Source organism: Erpetoichthys calabaricus, chromosome 1 (assembly GCF_900747795.2).
Source record: "Erpetoichthys calabaricus chromosome 1, fErpCal1.3, whole genome shotgun sequence".
Classification (NCBI taxonomy): domain Eukaryota; kingdom Metazoa; phylum Chordata; class Cladistia; order Polypteriformes; family Polypteridae; genus Erpetoichthys; species Erpetoichthys calabaricus.
Genome location: NC_041394.2, coordinates 51,458,781 through 51,470,006, shown reverse-complemented (window position 1 = coordinate 51,470,006; position 11,226 = coordinate 51,458,781). Strand labels below are relative to the sequence as shown.

The following is an 11,226-nucleotide window of genomic DNA, read 5'->3' as shown; positions in this document are numbered from 1 at the left end:
TTATAAAAAGAAGCCCAGTTTCAAAAATGCCTTGTATATTTTAATTCTAGTAAGAGAAACTGGGAAATTGGTCTCTGAGAAGCTGGGTTAACACACAGAGTTCTCCATCAATAATCTAGTTATGAGGCCATGTAAACTCTTAACTGGGTTGCAGTTAGGGCTTTCGTAGTCTAGGCATGTTTGCTGCACTCTCCTAGCTGCTGTTTATCTTTGCTTTGCATACACATCCAGCAGATATGAGTAGAAAACAGTGGAAGTGTTCACAAATATAAATTTCTTGAGCCAAACACTCTGGCAATCATATCATTTCTTATCCTGGTTGAAATAATCTGTCTTAATATTTCAGAAATCACTACATTTAAGTTCATACAGTGCTAAGCTCAGCAGCGTAATCTTAGGGTGAGGGGGGTTTGGTGACAAGCTCTATGCCCCTGTTTTCAGATTCACAGCAGCCATCAACTAGGTTTAATTTTTTTTTTTAAGCCACATTTTCATGACATCACAGCATTTTGCCTAAGGAGATCTCTACAAGTGGACTTGCATGTTGATGAGGGAGCTTATATAAAAAGGGTTCTGCCTTAACCAGGTTACTCACCTTATCACCGGGTTTGTATCTGCATGTACAAGGACACAAAGGAGTATTCAATCTGATTATCATTGAGTCATAAAACCAGAACCAGAAGTACAGCATCATGTTTGCTTACAGGAAGACAAAAAGCAAGAAGAGCCAACAGGGTAAGAAACAACATTTCCATGGTTTATTAACATGTGACTCAAAGTACTGTCCACACACACACTCGGGGAACGATAAAGGGTCAGGAGACGACCGACTCTGGAACTTAACTTTCCAGTTTACAAAACGATTAACTACAAGTGTTTTTTTAAAAAAAACAAAAAAAACAAAAAAAACTTTTTTAAACAGTTTGTTGAATTTTATACATGTACGCTTGTTGAATAAATGCTTTAAAGAAAAAAAAAAATGCAGTAAAACTTTACAAAAAATATTTAAAAGAAATAAAACTTGGAAAAAAATTAAAAAGAAGAGGTCAAATATTGACCAATAATATATATATATATTTTTTTTTACTTTTTGGGTTTTTTGTATTATTATTTCAATATCTATTAAAGGTAAAAAGCAATATACAGCATTTAAAAAAAGAGAAAAATATTCATTTTTCAGATATTTAGTCATTTGATTTGGTTACCAAGGAAAGAGGCTGGGACTGCAGCAATGCATGGTGGGAATGTAGAGCAGCCTGGTGAAAGTGTGAAGCGGTTGTTAACATTGAAGGTGGCAGGGAGGAGAATGGTATTGGTCGGGACAGAAGAGGCGAAGACTGGGAGCCAGGAGATCCAATTGGGAGGGACAGACTGGGCTGGACAGAGGCAGTGGAGGAAGAGGTGGAGGAGGAGGAGGAGGAAGAAGAAGAAGAGGAGGAAGCCGCTGAGAGCTTGCCAGGTAACGGAAAATGATGTTGTGGTCTTCCCTCGGGTTTGGTGGTTAGCGACAGCGGTTGTGCTTGCTCGGAGTGAGTAGGTGCCGGAGCAGCTGGGGATGCCAATGCGGCAGATGGAGTGGCCGGTGAGTCTAGCATGCTCCCATGAGAAGAGGCAGGGCTGTCACACATCTTTTCTGGAGGCAGATACTGAACACACTGCTTCTTGTTCCGTGAGGAGAAATTATCTAAATTTAAAAATAAATAAAAATGTATAGTTACACAATGCCATAATTGCTAAACAAAATAGTTAAAAATCTGAAAACAAAACTAGGATACAATATTCTAAATGTACTGCATGCAAAAGGGAAAAAAAGAACAATGTTTTAAATACAATGAGTTACTATTTAAATCAGAAGCTGTCAAATGGAGGAAGTCTGCAAAGAAGTTCCAATAACGTCAATGTTATGCTAAGTAGCTTCTAGTCATTGGGTTTGTCAAACTTGCTGTCTGCATTGCTGACCTCATTGCCAAAACTTATCAGTTCACATGGCTGGAGAATCGTGAACCATGTCAAATTTTGTGACTGCATGCCATCCATTCCAACAGTATATGCTTGCCCCTTTTCCTGATAGCTACCTGACAGACCTGGTGTTGTATGAAGAATTAAAAAGGTACAGCGAGTTCAGCAGCAGTCTCTGCCCTTTTTTCTTTCCCCATTTTGTCATGGTACATGAAACGCATGACATCAGACAGACAAGCCTCTCTTCTGTATGTGAGGTCTATAACATGTTCATTCCTTATTCTTTGCCGCAGAGCTCCATGCCTCGTACTTTCAAATGAGCATTCATTGGTTGTCAGCTCTCATGCACATAGAGCCCACCCCTAAAACCTAAGACAACATCAAACTTGATCGATTTTGTCAGAGTGAGTCACTGGGCATGTCACGTTACATGACAGGTTTGATGAAACTACGCTGAGAACTGCCTCAGAGCTGCGAAAATTATATAAATAAAGGCTACAACTGAAAATCTCTAGAAAAAGGTCAAATGTGACATGGCCCTAATCAAGTGTCAATACAGCTGATCATTAAACACACACATTACCCGGGGATCCCCGAGTTCCACTCTGACAGCAGGTGTTTATCCTACATATAGATTAGTAAACTACATTTTTTCCCCCTCACACATCCTTATCAGATAGTATAATGAGATAAACTGCATACAATTGCAATATATGAAGCATATGGTGAAAGGCAGCAAATTGTTCCCATTGTTTTTGAACTTAAAAATTACACAAATAGAAGACTCAGACAAGTTTAACTGCTAGACACCATAGACATCCAGCATCACCATAAATCACCATAACAGAAAACATGACATATACAAATTGTATGCTCTTCTCCTAACCACCTGTACTTTAGTACTACTTACCCAGCTATTTATTCCCAACAAATTACAGACACAAAACATTCCACAAATTTATATTTTTGTCACAGCTACATATATACCAAATGTGCAGATAACAGACCATTTATCAACACAGACTACATACCAATTATACCATACTGATATTTTATCATTTAATTGATAATTGAAAGGAATGCAAGTAACAATTTCATAGTGCATATATCTACACATTTTTACAGCTGGAGCACAGGAAAAGTGACTTCCTCTGGGAGTGAACTGACATCCTGTGGTTTAAAATGTCCAGACTACTCTCTAAATCTCTAACCTAAAATACATTGGTTAAATTTCAGTTTGCAAATCCTTTTCTTTCATTACCCTGGCGTCAGTGTTAGACCCTTGATATAATAATAATAAATCGGGCCAGGCAGCAACAGATATTTAGACTTAAATGCACAATACAGACTGTTCAAGCACTTTTTCTGGGTTATCTTTGTGGGTGTAGTAGTGATTCGGATCTCACCCTGCCACTTCATGTCAGGTTAAGCTCAAGGTTAAGGACAACTAAGTTGTCATTTGTTTTTAAAATAGGCAGTGTAAGCAAAGTATCAAGGAGGACCCTTAAAATCAATTTATTTTATTTCAGTTTCCACTGCTGACTTGCTGTGTGACCCTGAGCAAATCTCTTAATTTGCCAATGCTCCAATTGTGCAGTACAGAATGGCACAATAACTTTGGGTAAAGGGTTTGGCTAAATAAATACTAAATAAATGTGTTGGTCAAATACAGTGTCCAAGTGAACATTTTTTAAACAACAAAAATGTACTTGGAAAGAGATTTTTGGAGAGAGGTTCACAGATGCATACAAACACAGCAGGATAGGGTCAGCAAAGTAAACGTCATACCTGTCAATGCTAGCAGGGAATCTCATAGGCTGGGTGTGTAGACAAAGCAAGGAAGGGGAGAGAAAGAGAAAGGCACACAGGTAGACAAGGGTTAGTAAATATGAAAACTAGAGAGAGATGGAGGGAGCACTAAACATAAGAAATATTTCCAGCAACACAGACACGCATCAGATAGCAGGATAAGGGCCTAGGGGAGGAAAAATCAACATAAAATGGAGAAACCAACTGCAGAAGTCTGGAAAGCCTGCATGTTTAGTAGACACTAACAACATGTTATTTTCATCTAAGTTGGATTCACTTCATGCATCATTTCACAAAAGCAGGTAGAGACTCTTGATCAAGCACAATGTGAAGCCTCCAAAAGACAAATCATAAAAATAGAACAAGGAATTTGAAAAGGATCATTCACAGATTAATACTAGAACCTTTTCAAGTTCTTTAACCCCAAATGAAGCAAGTAACACTTTTCTAGCTAACTGGAATGAAAGCCATACAATACAGTGAAATCAGAAAGAATTTAGACTGTCAATTTCTATGCCCTTTGTGTAGTATATTAAATTATAAATGGTTAAAATTTGCCATTTTTGCCCATCAATCTACATATCAATGATAACCTATAATGAAAACATGTTCTGAAAGGCTTGCAAATTTTTGAAAATTAAAAAACTGAAATCTCTTATTTGTATAAGTATTCAGACTCCTTTTTGTGACACTCCAAATTGTGGTCAGGTGCCTCCAGTTTGCTTTAATTCTCCTTGAGATGTGTCTAGAACTTAGTTGTGCGTCAGTCGAAAATATAATTGATTGGATATCATTTCTAGAGGCACATAACTCTGTATTTAAGGTCCCACAATTCAGACTGCAAGTAAGGACAAAAACCAAACCATGAAGTCCAAGTCTATAGACCTCTGCAATAATAATAATAATAAATTGCAATCAACCAGACCAAGACCAGGGGGCAAGGGATAAAACCATTTGTAAAGCCTTCCGTGTTTCTAGGAGCACATTGGCCTCAATAATTGTGAAATGGAATGTTTGGAGCCACCTGTACTCCTAGAATTGGCCATCTGGCCAAACTAAGCAACCACGCAAGAAGGGTCCTAGGATGGTGACCAAGAATCCAATGGTTACTCTAACAGAGCTTTAGAAGTCCTCTGCTGAGATGGCAGAAATTATTGGAAAGATGACTATCTCAGCAACACTCAATCAATCAGGTGTTTATGGTAGAGTGGCTAGATGGAAACCACTCTTGAGTAAAATGAAAATGAGTTTAAAGATCTCAGACAGCATGAAGAGGAGGGAAAAAAACAAAAAAAAAAAAAAAAAAACAACAAAAAAAAAAAAACACCACACACACACACACACACACATACACACATGCACACACATACACTCTGGTCTAAGGAGATAAGAATGGAACTGTTTGGACACAAATCCAGATACAATGTCTGGTGAAGACCAGGCACTGCTCATCACATGCCTAATATCATCTACATATAGTGAAGCATGGTGATGGCAGTGTCATGCTATGGAGGTACTTCTCAGCAGCAAGGACAGGAAGAACTCACCAGAATTAGACTGGAAGGATGAATGCAGCCGAATACAGAGAGGTCCATGAAGAAAACCTGCTCCAGAGTACAAACAAAGGTTTACCTGTTAGCACGACAATGATCCAAAGCATACAACCAAGGCAACACTGGAATGGCTTCAGGACAAGTCTAACTGTCCTTCAGTGGCCCAGCCAAAACCCAGACTTACTGTAAATCCCATGGAACATCTGTGGACAGACCTGAAGATGGCCTTTTACAGATATTTCTCATCCAATCTAAATCAAGCTTGAGAGGATATACTGGGAAGGATGGGATACACAGCTCAAATCTAGGTGTAGAGACTTAACCAAGAAGACTCAAAGCTGTAATTGCTGACAAAGGAACTTCTACAAAGTACTGAAGTAGGGTCTGAATACGGATATAAAAAGAGACTGCAGTTTTTGATTTTTAATAAATTTGCAAACCTTTCTGAAATCATGCCTTCACTTTGTTATTATGGTTTATCAAGTGTAGATGGATGGGGAAAAAGTGGCAAAATTGTGTAACTTAAATCTATAACATAATAAAGTGTGCAAGGGTGAAGGGGTCTGAATAGGGATCGGAATATCTGAAACCCATTATAAACAAATGTTTTCCCTCATGCTAATATCAAACATTTGCTATGCTCAGTTAAGTTAAACAGCCACTGCTTTACCCAAGTCATCTAACATGTAAAGTAGTCTCATCTTAATCCACAGAGTCCAACTCGAACATGTAATTTTTAAAAAATATTTCCATACAACAAGGCTACTTTTCAAAAATTACCAATGCCTCCCGTCCTTTTCTTTTGCACTTCAGATCAACACAAAGGATTGTATTCCCCAACATATTCACTATAATAAACTAGAAATTCAATAGGTATTTCTCTTAATTAAGCAAAAAGTATAAGAAGGAGGATATAAAAAAAGCAAACACACATACATCTGTCACACACAGAGACAACTGAATAAAAACAATACAAAAGCTGTTTTCTTACCTTCTGGTTCAGAGCTAGATTGTTTTGATTCTCTCTTTCTCTTTTTCCTCTTGCCCTGAAAATAAGATGTAGACACCAAATAGTTTCACAATATATATATATTTTTTTGGGGAAAAATACGGTATGCAGTTAATGAGAAAGGCAGAGAAGAAATAGTTATTTAGTTAGTAATGGTATGGAGCGTGATTACTAATTAAGAAGAGTGAACATCAGCTAATACTGGAGAACTGAAACAAAGGCAAAGGATACTCACATAATTATCACGAGCGGACCAGCCAGGATAGAGTTGAGAGTGCAGTTGTCGTTCTTTACGGGCAAGTTCATAATACTTGGCTTGTTCTTCTCGTGACAAGGAGTGCCACTGCAATGAGAAAATGCCCCCAAGGATGAATTAGCTATTGTTTCTGCAATATACATATATAGCTTTTAAAGTTTTCAAGTAAGGCTAACTAGAGACTCAAGATCCAACTCTTCTCACTAAATACGCCTGATTTCTTACATGCAGCATCATGGTCTCAATGATCAAGTATTTTATATCAAACATTGTTCTCTAACACTGAACTTCATTGATATCTGGAAATATCTGGAGAATGCTTTTTCTTTTCATTTTTTTTTTTTACTCCACTAATGCCTTTTGTGTTCCTTTGTTACGCTTTCTATATTCATGTTGACAACTCCCAATTCCACAACTTCAGTTACACTAACACAAACTACAAAATGAACCTGAATCTGGTGCATTAGCAGTCCCATTATACCATAGTCATCTTCACACCTTGATATACAATATTTTATTTACTGAAACCTAATTTAAGCCTAACATCTTATTTAGCTTCTTACGTATTCTTCTCTTTAATTATGAGTAGTAGCCCTACCAGAAAATCTCATTCTGAGCTCATGCCCATTGTGCCCAACTGAAGCCTCTAAGTGTGTCACGACCCCGCTGCTTAACTTCTTCTCTTACCCGTCTTCCTAGTATTTGGTTGATGGCCGCACTCTCTTTCAGTGTGCACTCAGCCACCACTTTAGCCCGCATCTCTTTCATATAGAGCATGAAGGCATTGAGGGGCTTTTTTATATGTGGTTTCTTTTCTTCCTCCTTCTTTACTTGCACTGGAGATTTCCTATGGGGAAACAATTGAAGATGAATCCTAAATTAGTTGCAGCTTTGCAAAAATGGCTCTTTCAGGAACCCCACCCATCATTGTTAAATAAGGCTACAGCTACCTAAGACAAATCCAAAGAATGTCAAAGAGCTCAATTCACAACCAGTTGCTGGCATTTGCATCCAACTTTAAGGGGCTAGAGCCCTCTAAGCTCTTCCAGGCCATGCAAGTATCCCCCTATCTGTGTTCAAAATACTTCATAAACATGTATGGGGAAAACACTGGGGAAGTTTTTAGTTACATATGATTACATTAACAAACACATTTGACCAGGGCTGTACAACTACACAAAGTTATTATTAGATGGAAAAAATTGTAAAATGATCTTGAACAGCAAAAAAAGCCCTCAATTACATTTTAATATATAAACCTCTTAAAAAGTATTTGCATTCAATACTCAAACTACGCTATTAAATATACTTGAAATCCTTGACATTTGAATGAATTAGTGTTAAAATCATTAGATTTATTAAAGCTTATGAAAAGACAGTACTAAAAACTGAACTCCATCATTTCAACCAAGAGGAATATTTAAATCACCCAGAACCAGAAGCAGTCCATTAAAACGTATTTTTATTACGTTAACCCCTTATAGAGTTCCAAAATAAAATATTCACACCATATTTATTTTATAAAATAGATATTTAGCACAATGAAACAAAAAATTATTTAAAAATTCCTATGAGAATGAAAGAAAGAAATTTAAATTGGAGATCTTTTATATTTGTAGGAAATGAGAAGATATATGCTGCTGGGAAAGGCTCTTGGCCTTCCAAGATCCTAAATTATATTAAGAGGGTTCAAAAATGTGATGGATGGATTTATGAATAGATAAATTGATAAGGAGAAACGCAAAACGTGTCCTTATTTTTCCTTGAAGCTGCATAAAGATAGTGTATCATAGTGACTTTCTTTATTGGGGGGGGTAGTAGAAGCGGAATCAAAATGTTAATGACTGCAATAATGTGTGAATTTTTTTTATGGCCTTAAAAAGATTTACTAAAGCATAGGCCTTCAACAGTTCGCTACATATAACTACTGGTAACAGTAACTAAAGTTTCTGTCAGTCCTAACTGACCATGGATGTGTTTGCTGACAATCTTGGTTAATGTGGAGTCGGTTATGAATGTAAACACCAACATAGGAGTTAAGAGTTTTAATTACAGTGCCTGTGGCTCAAGGTGCCAACTAGAAAACTAACTGACATCACAACTTTAGACTCATATTTAATCTCCTATATTAAATGGATTTTTTCCCACTTAAAACATTTAGAAAATTGTTAGCATTTGTATGAAACATTTGAATATTAAGAAGTCTTAATCATTTTACTTTTCCTAAAGAGCTACTTACTAAATACAACCACTGCAAAGCGCAACACTGTTAGCATAGTGTCCTCTATTACATTTACGCGCCATGATTGTAAAGCAGAGTAAGAATGAACCCTGAAAAATGTCCTTCACACTGCTCAAATTCCTAGCTCTTGCCTTAGTAGACAACTTCTCTTTCTACTTCTATGTGATTTCTGGGTGATTTGAGGTCGAAAGACAAAAGTGTAGATCAAGCTACACTCCAGCTTACACAAAAAGGCAATAAACTTATCTTGGTGAAAGGGGACTCCAGTCCTATTGGCAGTGAAGTGGCAGCTGCCAGCTCCTCTGGCTGTTAATCTCAATTATGGCAGAGTCACATAACTAAATGTGGTACTCTGTTGACAGCACAAAGATAGGAAGGGATTTCATGGAATACCATTTCTTCAAGATGTCATGGTGTGGTCTTCAGAGATACTGGGTCAGCCTAAATTTGGCTGCTGATGAATAAGCACGATGTGCCCTTGGGTTTTGAGTGCACTGAAGCAGCAACATGGATTTATTTTGACACCCACCTTGTTGTTAATGAATGAGAGAAGGCTTATTCATGCAATGTGGGTAGGAGTGGTATTTCCAAGGCTACACTACTTGAAATGTTGGGCTTTGATATACAGAAAGAAAAGATTTCAGTAACCTACATGTCTAAGTTTGATAGTAGTTTGTTTATCAGGGAAACAAGAAGAGGCAAAAATCTATTGGGGACCCTTGTGCTCTTTACGCCGTGCCAAACAACAACCATCAGTCAAATTAGACAGATTTAGGTTACAGGCTAATCCACTGCAAAAAAAAAAAAAAAAGAATATTTGGGATGCATGTCCCTAATTCCATTTGGCTTAATTGTATACCCGTGTTTAAGAATTTGGTTTATAAATTCTCTTACATTTGTATGAACACACCAATGAATTTGTTTTTATGGAAAATTATCTGCTAAATAAACATTTACTAGTTTCAAATAATTACATGCTTATCTTTTAAGCCAGTGTTAAATATTTTTTTTGAGCTGCCTACAAAATGTAATATTCAGCTATTCACTTAATGTGCTATAGCTGTGGGTGTACTTGTCTAAAATCACAAGTTAATGCATCATTTTACAGAGGGTCAAAGATTCTGTAAACAATAATGGGTTAAAAAAATGTTCTGTCATCATATTCTTACAAACTTGGTTCAAAGGAACTTAATTTATAAAATTCCAAATATGGGCCTAGAAGATATTACTAATTAGTAAATATTAGTAAACAAATTAAAAAAGTTACTTTTTAAACAAGTTGACTAAAACAATTAACCTAATGTAAAGATACTAATAGCTATAATTAAAAATTGCTGATCAAAGCAGGCAAATGGGTTAAACAGATATTGGACAAGAGTTTTGTAGCCAATTTTTTCAAATTTAACTCCTTCCCAGATATCACAACTTTACCCGACTTCTTGGACCCTTTTGTCTGGGAGGAAGCTGCATACTTCTGCTACAGAAGTTACAAAGAAATCAGCAAAAAGGTTAAGAAAAAAGTTATGTAGCCCTCCCAATGTGGAAATTGTGTTTCACTTATTTAACTTTTTTCAATAGTGATTACAAGCATTCTGTGAAAGGGTTAAAAAAATAAAAATAAAAAACACAATTACTCACGAATGGATAGTAGGACTGATATTGTCTTGGACAGGTTCCTGTTTAATTGCTGGAGACACTATTGCGGGATGGGGTATACCCGTCTGATGAATACTATGTGCATGGTGAGGTACCATATGTGGTGAAAATCGACTGGACACCAAACTGTGGGGAGGAAAAAGAAAAAGAAAAAAAAAAAAAAAGAAGATGAAATTCAAGAAAATCTGTACATCTGGAAGCTGCAACCAAAAGTTTGTAATTTTTAAAAACAAAAATTAGGTGAAAGTTATTTCCACATAAAGAAAGCAGTTATATTCCAATTACTGAGTCTTCATCAACTGTGTGCAGTCAATTAAAAAGGAAGACCGAACAAACACAGATGGACAAAACAGAAAACAAGAATATATGAGATGAGGTTAAAATGTTCGTCAGTTATTCAGGCTTTAGGGAAATGTGTGAAACAAGCTTGAGTAGCATTGCTTGTGTTGGTCTTTGACAGATTTCTTTTGAGTTCTTCCAACAAACCATAAATGAACAGACTGAAGTCATAATAATCAAGTATACAATGAGCTTTGTAGGTTTGACTGAAATGGCTTCCCTGGACCCAAATGCAAGTTTTTTGCAATTATTAAGCTTAAGCATTTATACAAACGGATTTGTAAATTGCAAAATTACAACTCACAGGTTTTTTGTACCTGGAAAACCAGCAGGTTAACAATTCCAGTTTCTAAGTATGTACTCTGAAACGCTTCCACTGTCCAGCAAATGTGAAGAACTGTTG

The 11,226-nt window shown here is 36.6% G+C and overlaps 1 protein-coding gene across 3 annotated transcripts in view; it reads right to left on the bottom strand.

The window, feature by feature from the left end:
• Nucleotides 1–736: 736 nt before the first annotated feature.
• Nucleotides 737–11,226, bottom strand: part of LOC114649914 (transcription factor 7-like 1-A) — a 109,446-nt gene continuing 98,956 nt past the window's right edge. For 2 of the 3 annotated variants that reach the window (XM_051919903.1, XM_028799293.2), the window contains 6 exons: nt 10,467–10,610; nt 7,274–7,433; nt 6,566–6,673; nt 6,313–6,367; nt 5,316–5,372; nt 737–1,684 (listed from right to left, as the gene is read on the bottom strand). In XM_051919903.1, coding sequence (XP_051775863.1) covers nt 1,185–1,684; nt 5,316–5,372; nt 6,313–6,367; nt 6,566–6,673; nt 7,274–7,433; nt 10,467–10,610 — 1,024 coding nt within the window. In that variant the 3' untranslated portion in view covers nt 737–1,184. The remainder of the gene's footprint in view (nt 1,685–5,315; nt 5,373–6,312; nt 6,368–6,565; nt 6,674–7,273; nt 7,434–10,466; nt 10,611–11,226) is intronic. The other variant, XM_028799299.2, reaches the window with a different exon arrangement.